The sequence below is a fragment of the Cygnus atratus genome, chromosome Z (genome assembly GCF_013377495.2).
Source record: "Cygnus atratus isolate AKBS03 ecotype Queensland, Australia chromosome Z, CAtr_DNAZoo_HiC_assembly, whole genome shotgun sequence".
Taxonomy (NCBI): domain Eukaryota; kingdom Metazoa; phylum Chordata; class Aves; order Anseriformes; family Anatidae; genus Cygnus; species Cygnus atratus.
Genome location: NC_066396.1, coordinates 45,202,734 through 45,226,329, shown reverse-complemented (window position 1 = coordinate 45,226,329; position 23,596 = coordinate 45,202,734). Strand labels below are relative to the sequence as shown.

General features: G+C 38.9%; 1 protein-coding gene across 1 annotated transcript; it reads left to right on the top strand.

Annotated features, from left to right (window-relative positions):
- Positions 1-752: 752 nt before the first annotated feature.
- HSD17B3 (hydroxysteroid 17-beta dehydrogenase 3) lies at positions 753-22,564 on the top strand. Its single transcript, XM_035565309.2, has 10 exons — positions 753-906; positions 3,039-3,085; positions 8,904-8,979; positions 14,963-15,070; positions 15,801-15,868; positions 17,032-17,067; positions 19,252-19,286; positions 20,299-20,380; positions 22,016-22,081; positions 22,391-22,564. Exons 1-10 carry the CDS (start codon positions 753-755, stop codon positions 22,562-22,564), a joined length of 846 nt encoding a protein of 281 aa, XP_035421202.1.
- The last annotated feature ends 1,032 nt before the right edge of the window (positions 22,565-23,596 follow it).

The window sequence follows — 23,596 nt, the reverse complement described above, 5'->3', positions numbered from 1 at the left end:
CTGATGGTTTTGATCCATGTCCTCAGCTTTAGCTCTAGTTCAAATGTATTTTGTTCAGAAAACTGGAAGTCCTGTGCCCTTGTTAAAATCTTACTGTAGTAGTTTGTGCCATGATTTCCCCATCTGTTAAATGGGGAAAACCTCTTACCAGAAAGCTCTTTGGAAGGTTATATGATATTGCTCTTTCTATGTAGGAAGAATTAGATGTCTTTATTACCTGTTTATTATTTTGTCTTTGAATCGGGAGATAAATGTATTTTTCTGGCCTAAGCACAAGTTCAGTGTGAACTTGCCCTGGAAGTCTCTGGACTGGGGCTTAACTCTTCATCGCTGTATGAAGTAGTGCTGTTGTGTTATCCCCAAGGTCTGGAGTATTCTTATCCAGGGTTTTGGTTTAGACCCATCTTCAGTCTCTACGATTCCTAAGCAACTACAATAAAAATATTTTTATTCTTTTTGTTCTTGGGTAGCCTCCAGAAAAGGAATGAAACCTTGCTACTAAAGCGAGCACCAGAAGTCATCGTTTCATTTTGATTTTTTTTCTTTTTTTTTGTGGTCGTTTACAAATCTGGGTGTAATGCAGAGACGTTATTCTAGTCTAAACTCTGGGCATTCCTTGGAGAAAGCAGGTCACGTGCCCTGATTAGACTTCTCCCTTCTCTGCCAGTGCCCAGAGACTAGCAGCGTGCTGGGAAGAGGCGTTTCCCAGGAGAGTGTTACCCTTGCGTGCTAGCTCGCTGCCTTCTCTCGCCATGGAAGACTGTCAGCATCAGCTGCTGATGGTTACTGGGGGACTGATCTGTTTCTGCGCTCTGGTAAAATGCATCAGATTTATGAAATATGTTTTGCCATATACCTGGAGTGCTTTGCCTCAGGCTTTTTTTCGGTCGCTGGGAGAATGGGCAGGTAATGCAAACTTCCTCACGTTCTTCTTGTAGCTGAGTGATGAATTGTTACATTACTAACTGGGAGAGGTTTTCCTTTCATTCTCACCCTATCCCTTCAGAACAAAACATGATTTCCACTAACTGAGGCTTGCTTCATTTCTTTTTTGTTGCCTTGTAGTAACTTCAGATTAATGAGCCTGAAGGTTTTGCCTACTTGGGGAGAAGAGAAAAATAAACTGGTAACTTGCACCCCTTGTGTATAGATGTGAATTTTCTCCCCATTCCTACTTGTGATGTTTTTTTCTCTACTGGAAATGCTTTAGTTTTGATAGCATTGCCTATATCCTCAGTTTCCTGATGTGTGAAGCAAGTAGCTTCTAGTGTATCCTAGTATATGGTCTCCATTCTTCGAAGCAACTTGTCTCTGTTCCTTGTGACTTTGCTCCAGACTATTTTCTGGTTTTTGTTCTTTTTTTCTTTTCTTTTTCCAGAACTGATGACTTATCCTTAATGGTATCATTAACAAACCAAATCTACTTTTGCCTAAAAACTACAAAAGCTGCAACTTGGCATTGCTTTTTTTAAAAGATATTACATATTCTCATGAAAATAATAGAAATGTTTAAAAAAAACCACCTTCTTCCTACTGAACATCGATGATTTTCTTAGGCTTGATAAATTATCAGCATGAAGTAAGAATGAAAAGGTTTCTGAGTTTCTGAGTTCCTGGGCTACAGATGTCACCGATGGTGGCCTCTTGGTATGAAGTGACCCCAAAAGTACTCTTGTGCTTCCTTCCTTACCCCCGTGCTAGAGACTTGATGTCACTGCATTGAGTATATGTTTAATAAGCACTTTCACAGTGGATTAAGAAGAAATTAAATCCACCCCTTTACTGAAGACCTGCCTAAACACCAAGTGCTTCTGAAATAATGCATAGGCCTTGTCTTAATGTTAGTAAGACATGGACCTCACTTCTGTGCGTGTGGTGAGGAGCACTGTGTGGAACCCTCTCTGTAAAATCCTGTTTCTGTTGAAGGCTGAGAGACTCTCATTTCCTTTGGTGGACCTTGCGTGCTCTGTCCTACAAATATTAAGGTTTCTCAGCCTGGTAACGTTTATTAGACCCGGCTGATTTGCTGCATCTCGTGGCACATTAGCTCCTGAGAACTGTGAGAATGAAAGGTGGAAAGTGGAAGCTTCTTTTCCAGTGGGTGCTTGCTTTTCACCTATAGGCCTACTAGGAAGGTAAAAATCCACTGCTTCCTCACCACGAGATTTCTGTTCTTTGTGAAATAAGAGGGTGATTGCTCTTCTGTTGGCAGTGATCCCAGCTGTTCAAACTCACCTTGCTCTCCAAGTTTCTTTTGCAATTTAGAAGTCCTTAATCCACATTTTTTTAGACATTGACCCATTTTTAATTTTGCTTTGAAAACTTACCAGCTGCACCTTTAGTGCTTGCCTACTTTACTTATTTCTTTCTTGATAAGAAAGGTGATAAACTTTTTGTTTCTATAGTTCCTCTTTTTTATTTGCTTGTATAATATTTAAAGATCAGGATGCTTTACAAATGCCAAGGCTTGTTTACTTTCTCAGTGACACTAAATCCAAAGGTAAACTGTGAGTCGGAAAGCTCTGGGAGAAGAGCATTTTATAGATGGTTGTTAAGTTTTTCCTTGCAGACAGAATTCTTGTGTGAGAAAAGTATCACTTCAGCCACCAATATCAGCTTCAGTCACTAGTTACTCCTTATCTTCTGCTGTACTGCCACAGACATACAAGCTAAAAAGCTGCAAGACAGAACTTGTAGAAATGTGTGTACGGAAGACAATTCTACCATCTCATAGGAAATAGATTTGTTGCTGAGTGTCTCCTCATTGAACGTGAGAATAAAAGCTAGCTACTGCATTAGATAGGTTACTCTGAGGAGGGATTTGCTTTGAAGACAAAAGGTGCTAAGTGGAGTAACAAAAAGATGAAAAAGCCACAAGAGATTAACCAAGTGTGTGTGGGGAATTGATTCTGTGCTTTACTAGAAGCATTTTGGTAGTAATGTTCAAGAAATGCAGACGAGTAAGTTTAACAAATCCAAGAAAGAACAACCTGCAGTAGAGCAACAAATATAATCCCTCTTCTTTTTACTTTCTCCAGTGGTCACAGGAGCAGGAGATGGGCTTGGAAAAGCATATTCATTTGAGGTAAAATAGATTACATACACTTAATTTTATTTCAACAAAATGGCAATTGCTACCCCTTTCCCAGTCTCCGCGAGTTACTAACAGAATTCTAGGATTCAAAGCCACTGTGACAAACCTGGTACTAATCCTTCCCCTCTGTATTTGCATAATAACATTAATCAAGTTCTGCAAGGAAACCGGTGTTGCATTTCAGAGGAAAGTCATTCGTGCCTCACTGGTCTCATCAGTCCAAAGAAATAAAATGGAAACACTGAATAATCCAAAAGATTTTGTGTTGTCTGTCCAGAGTGGGAAGTCTCCTAGGTTATCCCTTTTTAATCCCAGTTTCACAGCTAATGTGCTTTTTGTCTTTCACTGAGGTTGTCCAGCATTAAAAATACAAAATGTATTTTGCTAGCCTTCACTGTTGCAAAGAAAAGTCTGAGACTTATTTGAAATAATAAAGGATAACTATGCAAATGAAAATGAACTACAAATTATGGAAATTATAACGAAATATATATGGTTTGATTAAGCATTGGTAGCTTTATGAGTCTGTAGAAGGAAGGAGGAAGCCACAATCAGTTCTGTGCTGTTGTGCAGCCACTACATTTCACTTCACTGAAGTCACACATCACTGGAGACAAGGCAGCCTTGAAGTTGAAACATTCAGAAACATGAAGTTACTGTCTTCAGAGCTGAGATGACAGGGTGAAAATTAGCAGCCTTTAATATGTGAGGGCTTAGATTAGATGTGCTGCCTTCTGATGTGATAAATTATATAGAAATTTTCTCTCATGGGAAATTTGCCTTTTTGCCTTTGATTTAGTAGGTAGGATTTTTTAATGCCAGCTTTCATAAGCATTATTTACTTTATTCACCTGATTTTGATTACTGGGGGTGGCAATACAATAAGTCCTTTTGAAAGGGTGTTGAATGTAGGAAGCACAAAGATACCAGGTATTGTGTATATATATATATATGTATAGTTTAATATTTGTAGTTTAATGTCTGTCATAGTTGTGATAAAGATCACATGCTCTCCTGTGGAAGCAAATGGAAAATGCTACCTTCTATCTACTGACTGAGTTGCTGTAATGCTGAGCAAATGGCAAGGGTCTGCAGATGCAGCTTGCTGAACTAACCCCGTATGGGAGCACCTGGTGGTATTTCAACCACATGAAGTTTGCAGGCACCTGAGAGTGTCTAGATCGGATTCTCTTTTTTTTCTGCCTTTCGTTCTGCCTTGTGTCATATAGGTTATACAACAGTAAATCCCATTTAAAAGGCCATTCATGGCATGCAAATCATGAGAAAGTATAAAATAACTACTGTCTTTTCTTGAAAAAACAGCTCTTGGCTGGAACTGGCAAGATTTTGTGGAACATTTGTTCATTATTTTTGGCTTTTGTGTGATGACTGAGAGCCATCTTTATCCTTGCTGAGATGTACCTTCCTCCCCAGGTGGTCCCTTTGACTGAAGCTGTGATCAGCTACTGCGCTGTGGGGCAGATCCCAAGCCCACACCACATGAGCTCATAGTTTGGCACATCATCTCGCTGGCTGAGGTCAAAGCACACGCTTGTGTGTGGTTTGTGGATAAATAAACCCGAACCTGCTGTTTTAACGTCTGTGTGCCTTTGGAGTTCCTGGCTCAGCGCTGCTGTCTGCTGATCTGATGTCGGAGTACAAAGATCTCTGATGTTCTGCTGGAACGGGTCCCGCTGGTATTGTGGGCCGATGTAGAGGCAACATATATCTTGTCTGTGGGCCGCAGGGCCACAGCATCTCCTCCTCTGAGTTTGCGCTGCAGCAACAAGTGATGAATTTCCTTGAGACGTGGGCTGATAACAAGTTACAAACTAGCGTAGGGGCTCAGGCTCCTATGGCACAGGAGGCTGAGGAGAGGAGTTCTCGTGTTTTGGAAGACTAGTGTGATGTGGCTTTCTCTGCTCAGTGTTTCCTGTGGAAACTCGAGTTGGTGGCTCGTGAGTACAGCCCAGGAGATAGAGGTTCAGGCAAAGATTACAGTATTTACTGGGTCAGTACCCGTGTTTCTAAGGCTTATAGACAGATACAGGCCTCTGTGAAATCCATTAAGCTCAAGAGCTGTCTGGGTTTGTGTGAGGAGCCAGGCAGCTGTGAGGTCTCAGAGTACTGCTTTGTTGATGCCAGGACACAGATTTTTCAGAGCAAATTATTGTCCCTTTAGGTTCCTCATCTTGTGTTGGCAGGCAAGTACACCTTGAGCTTATCCTCTCCTGTATGAAATTCCAGGCTTCTGAGAAGGCTCTGACTGTACTTCTGACACGTCAGGGTGATTTTGAAGGACCGTTCTTCACGAACATACAGACTCCATCCCTTAAACTGACTGCTGTGATGTCAAAGTGTTGGCTTTTGGATCCAGTTTGCTATACGTATTTCAAAAGGCAGGTTTCTGTCTCAGGCTGTCACGTCTGAGACATCTTTGACATCTCCACTCACTTGTTAGTACTTCAGATACTGGTACGGACTTGTTAGTTCTATTTTCCTGATGTAGTGGCAACAGAAGTGTTTTAGGATCTCCTCCTGGCTTAGAACCTCAAATATCTTGAGTGTATGGCCGAGACCATTCCATATTCTGACATTTACAGTTTAACCTCTGCATTCTTCTCACCTGATGGCAGGACACAAGAAGGATTTTGGTGGCTGATCTGATCATCTTTTCTTTTCTTTATTTCTTTCTTTTTTTTTTTTATTGTTAATATTTAATAAAATTCTTCTAAATCTAAATGTATCTAAATCAATGTTTTAGCACACCATTTCAACCCAGGCCATCCCATGGTTCTATGATTTTGAGAAAGCCTTTGTGTTCATTTATTAATGCAGCCTTTTTTGAAATCTCAAACCTTTGTCCTTTTTTCCTGAAATCCTATGCAGTATTACCAGCAGTATAATACAAGCTAAATATGATCTGAGATTTTCTGTTCCAGTTGCACATGCATTCTAATTTCTCAAGTTGAGCCTGGATTTATTCTTTGAAATACTGCTGATCCAGTTGTGTTGTACAGGTGCAAAGTTAGCAGAAAGCTTGCAGAATCATCTGCCCTGTCTCAGCCTGCTGGACCAAAATGGGTTGAAGGCTTTGAATCACAGGGATCCTTCAGGCCTGCATCCCAAGCAAGGGAAGAAAATGTGTGAAACACTGAGGCCATATCAATGCGGTCCTGGGGAAGAGAGAAAATCTCTTAAGATTAGTAGAAAGTTATGGTATGTGGCTACGGCATGCACAGAATTATTATCAAGGATTTTAAATTATTACATCTAATGATCCGTGTAGAGTATAACCAATTTGTCAGTGTAGCTGCAGATACGGTTTGAATCTAAAACCCATGTCGTGCCTTGAACGAAGCTTTATTGTCTGAAAATTTCATTTGCTAGAAGATGTACTTCAGACTGTAGCTGCAAAAACGTGCTGGAAAATACAGAGTGACTTCACATGAATTAGTGTGGGCTTAAGCTTTTTAACAGTGTCTTTGTGCGATTCCAGAACGCAGGTCCCACCAGATCTCCCTTTAACATTGATCCCACTTCCAAAGGCCTGTTACCACAAATGGCTGAGGCTGCAGTCTGTAGCACTGCTTCCGCATGTCGGCAGCCTCAGAGGGCCGGGAGCATTTCGGCCCTTTGCCACTGGGAGTCAGGGTTTCCTCACGCAGCAGGTCTGCGTGGTGCGGCGCCGGGAAGATGCTTCGCGCTAAGGGCGTCTGCGCCAGAAGCTACTTTCGTTTGCAATGCGGCTGTGTTAAAACTGTGCCGTGGATGGCCAGGAAATTCCTCTTTTTTTTTTTTTTTTTTTTTTTTTTAATACAATTCATTTTGTTTGCCTCTGGGGTGCTTTTGAATCACGTATGGTCATTAAAATGTCCTATGAAACTAATTTCTGAAAAGAATGCGTGTTTTCTATGTGGGTCAGGAGGCAAAAATAAAAGAGTAGGCAGGTGTGCAACTATTTTTGCCTTGAGAAATGGCTGCCACAACCTTTTGTTTCCGATTAGTCTGGTATACAAAAGCAGAGGCGAGTCCTCTCACCTGGCAGTTTGTGATTTTGTTTGCCACAAGTCTATATGCTTTTGGCTAAAATACAACACAGTCTTAGCAGTGGGGATCATTTTTTATTTATTTTTTAAGGAGGGATTTTTCCACCAAACAAAGCACAGAGAGGTATAGCTGAGATGACGTTGAGAAGCCCAGTGAGATAGAACTTTTATTTTGTATATGACACGTCTGATATTTGGTCTTGAGTCTAAATGCTCAAAAAATCAAAACAATCCCCATCCAAACACCCCCAAGTGAGAGGTAGGAATAAGTGACCACAGAAGCAGGGACCATGTCTCCGTTGCTTTCAAGTGGATAGGAAACAGCTTGAGCAAAGCTCATGTGGACAAAGGGAAATTCGCCAATGCGAAGACAATTAACGTTCTCTTCCTGAGTACCTCAAATGGAGCCCTTAAAATAAGCTTTCGAAACTCCAGAGTGTCTGAGCCCCTGCGTGTCTCCTTGGAGCATGGGACAATTATGTGAGAGGGTCTCCGAAAGCTCGGGATTGTGCATGGTCTTTGTGCTGAAAATGCAAATGGTTGTGGCTTATACATTTAATAGACAGTCTGCCCCTCGTACTCTCAGTGTAGTGAATTTTTAAACAAAGGTCCTTATTCCTTAACATTCTTTTCATTGTTTCAGAAGAGCTCAGTAGGACAATCTGCTTCCCTCGAATAGGTTTAAGGAGAGTGCGTTGCAGGGAGTCAGCGACAGAAATGAATGGGTCTTCAGTGTGTGGGCTTTGCCAGTTCGTTTCTTGGTCTGAGCAAACATGGTACTTTCAGACGAAGTTGGCTTTATCTTTTGTGCTGACTGATTTAGCTCTCTTTCTCCTTGCTCCCATGGCTATTTTTTTCTGGTTTCAGCTCTATCTTTCGTTTCTTTGTGCACACAACTCTCTTCAACTGCTGCTTGTTAATACCTTAGTTTCACAAGCTGAGGGCATATTTTTCTCTCAGGTTCTGCCTAACACTCTTTAGCTGATGGGAATGGGAGGCCTAGGGAAAATGGGAGAATACCCCTCTCTGTTTGTTAGTTACATGGTAAGACCAAACTGACTATGGACTGCTGCGATATATGCTGTTCACAGCTGTAAACTTCAACTCTTGCTGGTATCTTCGTGGATGTACCTTTGTGTGACTGTATTTTCAATTTTTATGCATGGACTTGTTGGGCTTCTTCACTTTTTTTTTTTTTTTTTAAGTCCGTATCTAATGAAAGAAAAAAGATTTATCCATCTGTCTTGTGTGAGATTTTATTTCTATTAAGTATGTATGAATAAATCCAAATCCCTGCAAACTCTTGATCCTTCAGTTCAATATGCTCAGTGTACTTCCTCAAGATTAAAAACAAAATGTGAGGGTCAAAGATGGTGTCATCAACTTATTTGTTTCCTAATGCTTTTCTGGGAAATGTCATGTTGTCTTCATTCCCTGTGAATATACACTCACTTGAAACTGGATAGGGTTGTTTATTTTTTGGTATGTTATTGAGTTTTCATTACTGTCCAGTGTGTTTTTCTCATAATGGTCCAAGATTATACAGGAAAGGAGGTGTTTTCACAGACTGATAGAATCCACATTAATGTTTGACCTGTTTTTAGTATCCGTTGCTTACCCATTAGGCAGGTGATAAGTGACTGAAAACAATTAAGTAATTCTGTAATTGTTTTTCTTGTAAAACTAGAAAAAAAAATCTTCTAAAAAAAAAAGTCTTGTCAATATTGTTTTCTGACAACTTTTATATTCTCCTCTTGCAGCTGGCAAAACGTGGGTTAAATGTAGTTATGATAAGCAGAACTCTTGAAAAACTGCAGAGAGTAGCCACTGAAATCGGTAAGCGTTCATCTCAAACTTACTTTCCTGTTTATCAGGCTGGCTTGGCAGGAACCTGGAGGTCTGTTTCCCTGATACAACATCTAGTACGGGTGGGCCCCAAGTATTGCTACAGATACAGCCCCAGGTATTGATGCAATATGACAGATACTTTGTTTGATATCACTTTGTTGTTTCAGCCCTTCTAGTTATGGACTACTTTAAATGTACATGCTGTAATTCAAACAGTGCAATGGGTTGGACACACACACACAAAAAAAAAACAACAACAACAACAAAAAAAAACCACGACTGTAGGTTCTGTACTGGCTTAAAACCTTTATTCACCTGAGCTTAAATTCTATAAGAACAGGCAAAGGAGATGTAGTACTAGATTTGTCTGAATCATCTATGAACCAGTTTTTGCTCAGGAAAGATTGCCTTTAGACTAGTTCTTGGAACATAGCAAAGGAGGAGCAGAAATGAAATCATTGTAGCTGTTGTCTTTTTTTTTTTTCCTTTTAAGATTTACAAGTTCCATTTGGCTTTTGATAATGCAGTTAAATAGTTCATCTTTAGAATTAATGTTCCATTTCTTGCCTTCAAAGTGGATAAGCCATTTGCCCTGGGGAATGGCTTGTTTAAATACATTAAGACTGACAGTTAGGATTTCTATAGGAGTCAAGTGAGTTTATATCCTTCATTAACTTTAGAGATTGTGTTAATCAGGATTATTTTTCCCACAATCTCTTCTTCTATACATGGCTTCTGTCCACTGTGCTCCTTGATTTACAGTCTCCTGTGCTAAGCATGTGTCACTCCCAGGTTTACAGCCCTGCCTTTAGGCAGGCAGGGCACCTGGCTGCAGCAGCCAGGTTTGGGTCAGGTTTGGGGCACTCACCTGCCGAGCATGCTTGATTGGGCTTCTGATTTTTCTGTCCAATTTCCCCCTGTCCGCTGTCCCAGAGAGGCCATGCAGTGCTGAGCCCTGCAGCAGCACCCAGCCAAAGACCTGCCCTGTCCTGGAAGGCACCGGTGTGGCACCGGTGTGGCAGCCCACCCTGTGCCGGTGGGCACCAATTTTCTCCAAAGTTTGCTGAAATTGGTGGCAGCTCTCAGTGAGATCTTTCCATTGTTTTCAGTGGGTTTTGGCTCATGCCCAGAGTGACTCATGTGTTGTTGTGTCAGGCTGGAAATGGGTGCGTAACAACTAGTAGATGTCACAAACAAAAGGAAGAAGAGGAGGATACGGTGATGACAAGTGGACAGCATCTGATCTAAGGCATGGATAAGAAAAAAATCAGCAGGGAGCTCTAGATGCATGCTTAGGTTAAAGCTTTGGAAAGGCTCCTCTGATTTCAATTTGCAGGCTCGGGCTTTACTGTAATTAAACTAAGCAGTCATTGGAAAGGAAGAAGAGTTAAATTTACTACGATTTTATGTGAGTAAATAAACAATGCAAACCAAAAATGAAGCAGAAACTTAACAGAATGCTTTTACTGTTTTCTAAACTCTGTAACTCTCACTTTTTTTTTTTTTTTTATCTAAACATCTTAAACAAGCAGTGTCTTACTGCAAGCAGTTATCTCTACCCTGAACTAACATGCAAGGAGATTAAGGCACAGAGAGATAGAGACACAAAAATTATCACAGGCTACATAAATATGTCGTAGGACAGCGCACATTGCTCATGTTTCCTTTTGCTTAACAGCTACACTGTGTATCTTTTTCCGATGAGCTGGACACAGTAACTAGAAGACTTGACTCCCTTCTCAACCTGATGACATTATTTGCGTAATCGTACTGCAGAATTCCATTCAGACACTGAATAATATAAACGAAAGGAGGTTAACAAGGGTAATTCCAGAGGTCTCAGTAGCTGGCTTTCAAACAGCCCTGTGGATTGCAGGAACGTCTGAGAGCAGCTCTCAGAAATGGAGCTTGCAGCAGGCAGAAATCCAAAAGCAGAAAAACTTTTCTGCAAATAAGCACTGGAACCAAAAGCCAGATTTCCACCCCATTGGACAGGATGGCTTTTCCAGAACACGAGATAAAAGATAACAAAATAAGTCTTGTGAGGACAGATGGAGATATCCACTGCACCAGGTATACTGCTTATTTAATATGTTTACTGTTGTGGTTGTAAAGCCATTGATCAGGAGATCAGATATGATGGAATGCTATTGGATGTACTCCTTCTTATTTGTCTTCTTACACTTCCTAAGCAAGCTGTACAGAGCTAGATCCTGATAGAGCAGTTAAAACCCTAGAATTGGTTAAGACCAGGGCCTGTACTTGTTAAGCTGTTAAATCATGCCAAATAACAACAACTACACACTTCTGTAACACATTAATATTAGCCACAAAAAGATATGTATATATATGTATATATATATGTATGTGTGTATGAAGAAACAAATCTGTATTTAAGGAAAGAAAGCGTCTGATCCTCAGAATGCAGCTGAAAGTATAGCTACATCATCTTAGACTAGCTGAACATGCAGGTCATGAATTTGGATTTAGTGATACAGTGAGTAGTTTATCAGACTTTCCCTGCAGATATCACATACGTTGCTGTAGAATAAAGCAGCAAATACGAAAATCACCCCACAGAACAGCCAAGAACCAAACATGTCTCGCTCCCACTAAGTCTGGTAAAGGTGCTAGCTGTGTCTAGCTGTCCCCAGTACTACACTGTGTCCTCCATCTCTCCATCTTCCAGAGCTGGCTCCAAGAGCTAAGCAGGTAATAAGCTGAGATCACTCAGGTTTTTTATCAGCAAGAAAAAAAATACTCCTTTGGCACATCCTTCCTTCTCCATTAAAGGTGGTTAAGCATACATGTTTTGTCTTGCTGATCCCTTGGGGTAAAGCATGACTGCTTAAGGCTGATTTCCCAATACACACAACTACTGCTACATAACAGAGCACCTCAGGGCCTTGACCAATATTTCTGAGCGCTCAACTGACTAATAGTAATTTCCAGGGCTTTTTTTCTTTGTTGTTGCTCACTGAGTTCATGTTCTCTTGTATATTCTATCACTTATTGCAGTTCTATTTTCATCTCCATTCTCTTTGTTTCTTCTCTATTTTTCTGTTATTTTTGAAACTGAGAGTTATTATATTTCTGAGGAGATACATTTCTTTAAAAGACATTCAAAATGTAGCCAGAAATGTAGCCAGAGCTTGTAATTTATAATTTTACAGAACTTTTAATATTTCTCCCATCATATTTTTTTAGTTTTTTTTTTTTGTTGTTTAAGTAACATCTCATTTTGGTCTTCTCTCTGCAAATTTCTGCTGAACATGAAGCCTGAATGCTTCTATTTCATGTTCAGATTTTGTTATAGTACTTCAAAAGTGTCTTCTATTGCTACAGAGATCAGTTCTTGTGTAACTCAGACATTCATTTTACTACCTCAGGTTTCCAGAAGATCTTCCTAACTCTCCAAACAGAAAGGGAGAGTTTCTGGCAGCCTTCATGTTCTAACCAACTTCATGCTTCTGCTGGATTTTTCTCTTCTTGGTAAATTTCAAGAGGCAACATGTTATCCTATCTGACAAGTAGGATTCCCAAGTGGTCTGAGGTCAGAAGGAGTTAGATGTACCTTTAATGATACATTTTGTAACATGTCAGATGAAACAATACAGCTCAGGTTTTTAATTTTCCTGAAATTCTTTTTTTCTCTCTTTTGTTTTGTTTTGTTTTGTTAAGGGAATAACCTATTCTGATGTTTAAAAACCTAGGTTCTTTGCTTCTGGCACATTTAGGACTTTGAAAAAGAGTTGGAGTGGCTCTAGTCTTCAAAGACTAATGTAAATCTTTGTCTCAGAGAGGGAGAGACATAAGATACTTGGAAAATATCTTTTGGCTTTCTCCTATATAGACTCGTTATCATTTTCTGAAGAGCTATCCCTGGATAATTCATTTATAAGCATGATAGTTTTATTTTTTTTATTTTTTTATTTTTTTATTTTTTTAATATATTGCTTTATTCTTAAATGAGACAGAGTAAAGCCATCTGGAGTACTTGTTTGTTGCCTGAGAATGCTGGTTGCAGCAGTGCATTTGTGTGCAGACAAGGGGATGCAGAGAAAGGCCAAATGGTTTGTTTGATCCTAATTTTTATGCTGCTGTAGTTTTGGCTGCCCTTCTTGTTGCCCACAAGAAAGATGGCCACAACATCACTACACTTCTGAAGACCATCTTGTTTTGTTTATAGAGCTCTTCAATCATCAGGTCACCGTAGGTGTCTGCTCCAGCTGTTGCTCTGTTCTTTCTCTTCACTCCATTTACACTCACAATGTCCTTATTCTTTGTAGCTGCACCGTTCCCCCAGTTTTGGACTACTAGGGGGTCATTTGCCACTAGAGTTGCTTTTATAGGTTGAAGGTTCAAAGGGTGTTTCATCCTTTTCATGCACACAACTGCAGCTTGGAAAGAAGGCAAGAGAAAGGGCACTGCTGCCTCCTTGCCCCTGTCATGGAGACAGATGTCCTTGAAAATCACACACAAGACACAGCCTGCTTTTCACATCTGGAGTCACAGCGTCTGCTGTTTCCTCAGACTGCTTCTGTTGCTTTGGTAGTGTGAGGTGTTTGAGACTTGCAGTACATTGAGGGGCAAGGAGGGATCAGCCTGGAGGGAATGGCATCCCTCTAACCCACCCTCTAATGCAGGCCCAGTGTGGCTGCAAACTGGCTTGCTGGACCCAAAGCCAAAATGGACTTCCTGCCAGGCTCGCTGTCCCAAAGTGGTCCGAGGAGCAACAGGCCTTTTCCTAAGTCTGGATGGACACAGAGAGGTGAGGCACGACTTGTGAGTAGAAATCAGTGAGCAGTTCCTATTCAAAGCAGCGCTCTGTGTTGTCTATATGACAAAACCAAGCTCCAAGCAAGTTTGGGCAGTTTCCCAAACAAGACTCAAAGCAGATTTTCTGCCATCCGCATGCACCTGAATTCCTGTCACTTGAAGCGAGTCTGCAACCCAATCATCACTGACATTTCCAAGATTCACTTGTCACTTTTTTCAGTGAACTTCATCTGGATTTCAGGTTGCCCATAAAACTTGAAAGCAGGTTTAGTAGCAAGAATTTACAATGTGAACAACTAGTTAGAAAGGACCTTACTGGGCCCCTTTGAAGGAGAACCTTGCCTTTAAAAATGAGTAAATAAGAGCCTCTACCTCTTTTCCTCATGAAACTTCATTGAAAATATGGACAGTAATAAATCAACTGCTGAGAAAAATGGTAATGTACAGCTGGGCTCCACTCCTGCATAGCAATGATACTGGAAAAATCATACACATTTCCTTTTCCCTTCTGTGTAAATTGACCTTGCAAAATTTAAGCTCCAACTTCCCTTAAATGTCTTTATTCCAGCAAAATCCTAAGATTCAGTCCGTGAAGTTGCAAAAGTAAAAACATGAGAGGAATTCGGAGAAAAAGATGCAGAAAATATGGCATCACAACAAGTCCTGTTTTCCCCTCCTCCTCCAAGACAAAAATGAGTGTTGCTTGTTAAAATGTTCATCTTATGTATGAAAACACTTTAAAACAATTCTGCAAAACTGTGCTTATGTCAAGGATCTGGCACCCACATTCACTTGTCTAATGTATGCTGACAGTGTTCTTTTATAAATATTATGACAACCAGAGGAAGAAGTTCTATATTGTTTATTTCCTCCCCAACCCCCCCCCCCCTTTTTTTTTTTCTCTTGCTGAAGGACTAAATGCTGTTTAGATTTTGTGAGGGAATTTCCATTGATTTCAGGGCATAAGTTCATCCTATTTCCCAGGATATTTCCCCCAAAACAACTGTAACCAGTGAGAGTGTTTTGCTTGCGTTGCAATTCTTTTAAAAAACAGAAAGTTGAAAAAATTTCTAATTTTACAGTGGGCATTACTAAATGATATATCTCATTATTTCTCTTATTACTGAATTACAGTTCTCCCTCTCTCTGGGTAAATGCAAAGGGATATTCTGTTTTTTTTTCTTAATTTCAGAGCAGGCCACAGGTCAAAAGGTGAAGGTTATACAAGCTGATTTCACTAGAAATTCAGTATACGAGAACATTGAAAAAGGTCTGCAAGGCTTGGAAATTGGTGTTTTGGGTGAGTCACTAAGGTCTGTTAATTAAAGAGTATTTTATGGCTGCAGTGCATTTAACAGAGAATTGTACAAATGATGTGTGTCATAACAACTTGTTGGCCAACATCTGAAACCAAGCACACAACTGCCTAACACGTTTGAGCATTAATTATCTCTAACAAGTTTTAAAAGTGAATTAAGATTCTCCAAGCATTTCCCATTTCTCTGTATAGTGGCTTCTCTTACTGTGAAACCTTTTCTGCCACTTCATGAGCAACATCCAGTTTGTGGGTTGACCTCTTCCCTCTTTGGCCTCAAGGAATTCATTTTCTGTATGGGTTGTTTTACAGCTGTGTGCAATTCTCATATTCAATCTGAAACAAGCCTGTGGCTAATGCTAATTTGTATGATCCACATAGAAAAAATAAATATATATATATATATTTTTTTTTTGGTTAACAAAATCATCCTTTTAGTCGTGAAACAAACAAGCAAAACAACAACAGAAGAAACAAACAACCCCCCTAAACTGTACAGCAGATTGTTTTTCTGTTCCCCGTAGTCTATACCAGCCAGTACTGATGACTTCATTAAGAGTGAGACTTGGTGCTTGGTGAATGAATGCTGGTGAAGCAGTGTTTCTGTTCACGTACAGCTTAAAAACTGAGTCTTGAGGAGAAGCCATTTGTTTAACTAGCTGAACTGCGCACTTTATCCAGATGTGGTTCTTATCATTATGTTTCCTTCGATTAGTTAACAATGTTGGAATGCTTCATAATCCTCTCCCATGCCGTTTCCTTAATGCACCAGACGTAGATGAGGTAGGATTACTCCATGGTTTTCTATTTCCAATATAACAATTATGCACCATAATTCTTCTTAACGAGGGACAGATTCTGTCCCTACTACAATCAGTGGATATTTAAGTGTTCAATTGGGTGGGAAAACTACTAGGCCTGATGGAACATCTCTTGATGTGTTTTTAATGTTCAGAAGAGCTTGCACAAGAGAAAGAATGGTATAGTTTAGCTAAATTGCTGCAGACACCTAGCAATAGAAGAGCTGGTCTGGCCACAGCAGAGATCAGTAGCCTCTCTGTCTCACTGGTCTCACGTAATGTCATGGGGGCCAGCCCAGTGACAGCCAGAGCATTCCTGTTAGTAGTATAAAAACTTATTTTCTTTGAAACACTGTTGACTTAATCTGTGGGAAAATGAAAAATAAACCTTGCTTAAACATGGTTTACTTTGGGGGGAGGGATTAATTTACACACACAGAATAGTTCGACAGAATTGTGGACTTGATTCTTTGCCTTATTGTTGTTTACCCGTACAGAATTAACCACAAAATAAACAGCTTCCAAGTGTATTTCTTGCTAGCCCCTGCCCCAAGATCCATTCAGTCGATTTGTCATCAAAACAGATATCCCCAAGATGGCCCTTCCTGCAGTGTCACATGTGATGGCACCTCTGCTGCTGCTACAGCTTGTGTTTGCCTGTTGGTCATGGGATGATACCTCTACATGGCAGTGCTTATACTGTGTAGATGGCTTATAAAAATGCTGCTACCTCTGCCAATGGGAGCAATTCATTCTCAGCCTGGCATCTTTGTAATATGGGTGTCCTTTGGTTTGCTGGTGCTGTCACTGCTGGGACACCAGGATCCCAGGTTTTGCCATGTCCAAAGACTTGTCTGGGCAAAACAGAGTGCACTTAATCAAAGAGATGCAAGGCAGATTTGGACGTCATGATTAGTAATAAATAAGTAAATAAATATAAATATATATAAATAAATAAATAAATATAAATAAATAAAATAATAATTTAGGGCTCACCTGCCTTTGAGTATGTCACATCATAGGCACAGTGAAAATCCAAGGCAACCCTGCTTTGCAAGGAAGTTGGAATTGCTAGCTTTTTTATCTAGATAAACCACACACACTCTGAGGTTATCTATGAACTTTACGTTTTCTTGTTTCCTGCAGAACCTTGTGAACTGCAACATTATTTCTGCTACAAAGGTATGTACCACACATGTGGCTAGTCTGTAACTTATTTCATTAGAAAAAAATTAGTTCCACAAAAGAGTGACCGATTAACTTTCCTGATTAATTTCATTCAGTTTATCCAGAGATGGTTGTTTTCAGCTGGAATGTCAGCACTATTTTAAGGACCCTTTTGGATTCTACTGCCTACAAAATATTTTGATCAGAGTTGACTGGGAATGTTTTAACACTGTTGCTTTGTTGACACACATCATTAAAATGTAGCTGAAACATTTTGTAAAAACATGACAATTTTGGTAAAGAGAAGATTTGTTTCAAAACCAACATCTACAAGGCAGGAAGGTTCATAGTACTGTACTTTTTGTACTGTACTGTACATGCATTTTTGACAGACAAAAAAACATTTTTCTATCACTGTAGAGAGAAACTTCAGGAGTGACTCCCAATTCGGGATTGTTACCTCTTGGAGTTAATTTTGATTGGCTACTTCCCTTATAAGAACAGTTAGTATTTCATGCTTTGAAATTCCTATTGCTCTACTGTTTGCAAGCAGCATGTTAACATGAAAAAGAGCAGAACAAGAGCCTTGTAGTTCATCTCAACCTTAGCAAATATCTTTCTAAACATGACATGAAAATTATCAACAGATGTTCCCCTTTCTTTGGCTAGTAAACTTTACCTCCCAAATTTGTAGTGCTGCTTAATGACTTCAGACAATAAATCATGTAATATCAATCAGTTGAAACAAATTATTTTATAAACTAGTTTGGTGGACTTTCCACTCCTAGGTTTCATTCCATTTACTTGTTGAAAGAAGAGAAATATCTGCAATATCTGAATACTGAGTATATATGCCTCACAAACCCAGCCAAAAGTTTTGTACCTTCTCAGTCTGGATCCAAAGTGTCCTCCACTTACCACTTCAAGCCTTATACATGCCACAAAATCAATGTCTTCCACTTCTCCAAGGCTTGGTGATACAGCCACAACCTTAGTGTTACAAGCACTTGGTGATTTCATTCCCTTAGTGTTACAACCACTCCCTTTTCATTTCTTCACAAAAATTCACCTTCCACCAAAACACAAAGAAGAAATCATGTTCCTCACCACTGTTGCTCATGGCTTGGTCCCAATCATCATTAATTCCACACCCACTGCCTCATCCCTGGCTTGATTGCTGGTAGGGTGCTTCTCATCTCTTCTTGCAGTGGGATGCCTGAGCTCCAGGTATTCCTGGATCCCACAGATGTCAGTGGGATTTTCAGCACTGAGAAGAGGCAGGAACTTTTCCCATGTTTTCCAATTTAATCGGAAATTCTCCTTCACCCAATTTAATGTGACCCACTTTGTCACCCTTTCTGAAAATGAAGCTTGCAAAACCAACCCTGCTTCTACAGTCCTGTTGTGCATGATACTACTGAAAAAAAAAAAAATTGAATCAGCAAGGACTGAATTAAGTTGCATCATTCAAGAACTGAACTAAGTGGTTTCATTTTCTTTTTATTACTGTCCTTGACAAGTTAGGTCACAGTCTCATCCTGTGAAGATTCATACATAACATACGTTTATGAAGAGACGATAGTATGAGTATGAATTCCCTAGGCAGTTTGGCTTGAAATCAAGAATACCCTTCAAATTAACAGGCAGCAGCTAATTTCTCACCTAAAAACGGATTTAATTGCACTTCAAAAATTGTAAGAATTATTCCATCTGTTGTTAAAATTGAAATGGATATTTAAATAATTATCATCAAAAATGGTCCTAAAGATCATTTGGTAGCAGAAAAAAAAAAAAAAAAAAGATTTTCTTTTCATGATTTTCTGCTATTTCTGATCCGGGTAGAGACAGAAGCAAAAAATCAAAAACAGTATAGAGTTTACTTTTTCCTTACAGCTATGACTCAATACTGAAGATTCATGAAATTCAGATACTGTTAAAAAACTTCAGATAAGCATAAGGTTTTCATTGCCTAAGAGACTAACCTTTGAAATTTTGGACAGTACAGCTGATTGACAGTCCATTAACATTTCAAAAATATTTTCCAAAACTTTGAATGTTCCACATTTCAGCTATTTGAACTGTACATGCATGTCTGAGGCTTAAGCAAATAGGAAACTGTGAATAAATAAAAAGATGAATGAAAAAATGTATTTGGAATGAGGGAGATTGGTTATAATTCTTAACATACTTGTCTTACAGATGACACAAATAATTTTGAAACAAATGGAACCAAGGTAATTTTTTTTCCAGAACTTTCAATTTGGTTTAGTTGCTGCCTCCACTTTATTCAGTGTTAGCAATGCTTTTTCATTATTAACTTCTGCACTTTATGGTATGACAATCAGTAAGATTTACTTCTGTTGCTGTTCTGTGCGAATGAGTGATAGGAAGTGCTACAAGTTTTCAGTCAATTGTAGAATGAGACAGAGAATATAAAATTTTGGTCTGTTTGCGGCAAAAACATGCAGGTGTTGCAGAAATAAAATGGCATGTGATGAGTCTAATTAGGCAAGCAACTGCACATGAATATATCATCGTATTTTTCCAGAAGAGGTAGCCATGCTTGGAATATTACTTTTAAAGCCCTGGAAATACCTGTATTTCCTCTGAAAGGTTAATTCACCTCTGTAATCCCTTTTGTCCTTTTAATACAATGTGATTTTAGACACATCCTTAAACCAGAAGTTAATGTTTTCAAATGAAATTTCTAGAAAACATTAACTACTACGTTTTAGAGGACAGTACGTGCTTTTTGTTTTGGCAACAACAACAACAAAAAAAAGCTCTTACTGTTTAATTGTTTTGTTTTGTTTTGTTTTTCCTGGTTGTTGTGGAATAAATTGGTTTTAGTGATTTTTTACAGGGAGTTGTGAATAGGGAAACTAAAACAACAGATGCATGGAACAGGAAAAAGAATGTGCTGGCTAATGAGCAAAGGGGACCTACCAATTACTTAGGAGCATAAAATCTTTCCTCTGACGGCAATTTTTGCTCTGTTAGATGTACAATAGCATATAAAATGTTCCTATGGTTCTGACTGCACTAGGCATTTAAGTTTCATTTACGCCATTATTCCTAGCTGCATTAGACTTAATTGCACCTAACAAAACCATAAAAATTGGGTCTTTTGAGAGTGTAGTCTACAGTGTTACAAGAGAGCTCTGCCTTTTTGGGGAAAAATGTTAGTTTCCACTTATGCAGATTTTTACTCTAATGCTGTATGTAACTATTTAAATTCAATTTCAGGCAGAAGGGTCTTATTCTGAATCTGTCATCTGGTCTGGGTACTTTTCCCTGTCCATTATACACAATGTACTCAGCTTCTAAGGTAAGTCTTTCACATTGCTTTATGAAGAAATCTCCTTCAAGTATTTCCCAAAACATTTATATCAGCAATACAGGGCTGGGTTTTCAGTTGACATAAATGTGTTGTTCCACTGAAATAAGGGAGTGATGTGAATTAGCACTAGCTGAGAACCAAGAGTCAGTGAAGGTATGCAAATGAAATCCAGCTGAAGGTATGTCTCATCTTAGGAACATTTTTGCTGTTAATTAAATTGTGTTATACCAGTGCTCACAGTCTGTCCTCACTGAGGGAAGTGGTGACTTTTACTGGACTGGCTTAGCTAGCTTGCTTGAAACTGTAGATACATGGCAGTGTTAGATTTTGCTTATGGAGTCAAGAATAAAAATCCTAGTAGGTGGCTGGTGAGTTTCCTCACTTCCGAGATTTCACTTTGAAATACTACTTTGAATTGAAACCCCAGAACTTATCAAAGTGAAAAGTTCCTGATTTTCACTGAAACTCCAAAAAATGATCTGCTCAGATCAGGTTTGTCTCAAATGAAAAATTCTAACAATATTTGCTTGAACATAGCTGAAGTTCAGCTTGGTAAGAAAAGCTAGTTTTTCTTGGTAAGAAATTCTAGTTTTCCATTTCCTCTCTCTCATTTTAACATAAGTTTCTCATTACTCAAAACTTGAACTACATTCAAGCCAGTCAATTTTTGTTCTTTAGAAAAGTTTAGTTAATATTATTTCTAAGTGATATGGTGCATTGGTTGTTCTTTTTTTTTTTTTTTCTTATTTAAGTATTTGCTACCTTTATTTCTGAGTGCTTTTTAAATTGACTGATTCTGTCAGTGCCCTGCAAGGAAGCTATTTTACTTGTCAGCATATTGTTGTATCATGCAATATCAAGAGACTATTAGTGTTTAAATTGCAAGGCCTCTCAAATGATGGCTAGGAAACAGCCTCAGTTTTTCTGCTTAATATAGCTTTTATACTTGTAATTACAAAGGAGGGATTCAATGTTGTCAAGTTTCAGAATATTTCTAAAACCAATCATTGTACAAGAAAGTCAACTTATACAAAAATAAGTTAGTATATGTGTAATCTTTGTAGCGTGAAGAAAAATTTAGAAAGATAACCCTGAAGGCTGAAGCTGAAAATAGACAAACAAACAAACAACTGCTCAAATATATTATTTTGCAAATTATATTTATAGGCTATGCTCATAGGTATACCTTGAAGGCATGAGTTGTATTTCACTCCCATTTTTATTGCAAGAAAAACTGCCTTGTAAGCCTTGGAGTAGGAGGGTAGGTATCAGCCAGAGATGACAACCACAAGCAAGAGAGCTAATATAATGGGACTCAGATATTTGCATTTCCATAAATATGACAAATATTTCAATCCAGTCTGCAGTAATCCTTACCTGTTTCATGTCTGGCTTGCACCCATGCCATACTCCTTCCCTTATGCAGGTAGTCAATCTATTTGCTAATGTGGCGCAGCAGAAAATGTCTTGAAAAGATAATTTCTAGGTTTTTCAACATTCACTGTGCTTGGTTGCATGATTCTTGGTCATTTTTGTTAAGGACTCTGTATGCACATATTTGCAGGTGTATGTGAAAGTACATTGTTTCCTATGCTAATGTTATTTCATTTTATTTTATTCTAGGCTTTTATATGCACTTTCTCCAAAGCACTACAAGCAGAGTACAGGGCAAAGGGAATTATCATACAGGTGGTACTATATCTCACCACACTTGCCTTCATTTTAACAAATTCTTCAAGAATGATCTGGGATGCCTAAACTTGTGTCTTGCAGCCTTTGTTGGTGAAGTGCTGAGTGGCCCTGTCAAAGCTTTCTCTCTATATGCAGCTATAAATATTTTTCCTTATTTCATTACAGTACCTTTATGTATTCCATATAGTCCCTTAATCCATTGGAACTATTTGTTATAATTTGTCAGATGCAGTGAAATTCCTCAAAGTGAATGGCCTTATGTAAATGTTTGATGACATTACACTGCTATTATGTTTCATATTTTAGGTAGTGGCTCCTTATGGTGTTTCTACTCCAATGACCATGCACCAAAAACCTGGTCTTATTACAAAGACGGCAGAAGAGTTTGTTAGTGAATCACTGGATTATGTTACTTTTGGAGATGAGATTTTTGGATGTTTAGCCCATGAAATACTGGTAATTGAATTTGACAGTTTGTAAATGGGTCCCCAAAACTGATTCAAGGCTGTCTGGACTCAGTAGGTTCTTCTGACTGATTCTGGAATCCTCAAGGTTGGATTTCCTTAGGATACCAAGCTAATAAAATAAATATGTATGTATGGCAGCTGTTAAGGATGAGCATTAAATAAAAGTACAGGGAAGAGAACAGATCTACTGATAACTGAGAGGAATGAGCATTTCTCTCAAAGAGAAACATTCACACTAAAAGTATAAAGGAAAAGTTTTTGCATTTAATGTTTTCTATGACCTTTCTGAACACTTGGTTAATTTCTTTCAAGAGGTTTCTGTAACCCATTGTCTTCCTATTGTTTTTGTTTGATTATTCTAAAGGCCTGTGTCCTGCGGCTTGTTCCTTTATGGGTATTCCACAGTGACAGGCTTCAAGAAGCAGTCCTGCATCTGTTCACCAGTTATCTGAAGAAAAGGTGGAGGAAGCCCTGACGTCATTTTCTTTCTTCCCATTTTTTTTTATTTTTATTTTTTGGAAGATGTGCAATAGGAAACCCCGGCAGGATACATTTTAATGTGGCTCTGTGTGTGAATGTGGAAGGAATCAAATCAGTTGGAGGCATAACTCCACCCAAATCACCAATCCAGTGATCAGTGACTGGATCCAATGAATCTATTAAGCAAAATAATTACTGTCCCTTTCCAGCAATTTCTGGGCTTTAGATAGGTTCTAAGAAATGCTGCTGCTGCTACTATTTTGATATAAGCTTGGAGGCCACAGATATTTATGCTTATTTGTTGTTCACAAATAAAACAATAATTTGCTTTATTCCCAAATTTGTTCAGAGTGTGTTTTGATGTTTTCAGAGACTGTTTTGTGCCTTTGGTTTCTTCTGAAATGCCAAGGAAATTTTCGGGAGGGAGGGAAGAAAAGAAAAGGAGTAGCTTTCAGGATAGAAAGTACACACTAGAACTTTGGAAATCTGCAGTCATAAAAAATGTGCTTCTGTCCAGAGGCTATGAATGACTTTGTCCTCTGCAATATCTCATATGGGCTGCAGA

What these genes read in the sequence shown, in the direction of transcription:
- HSD17B3 (XM_035565309.2), top strand. Translation starts at nt 753, where the DNA reads ATGGAAGACTGTCAGCATCAGCTGCTGATGGTTACTGGGGGACTGATC. An exon ending in CTTGGAAATTGGTGTTTTGG is followed by an intron (nt 15,071 to 15,800) that starts GTGAGTCACTAA and finishes TCCTTCGATTAG; the next exon opens with TTAACAATGTTGGAATGCTT. An exon ending in ATGCACCAGACGTAGATGAG is followed by an intron (nt 15,869 to 17,031) that starts GTAGGATTACTC and finishes TGTTTCCTGCAG; the next exon opens with AACCTTGTGAACTGCAACAT.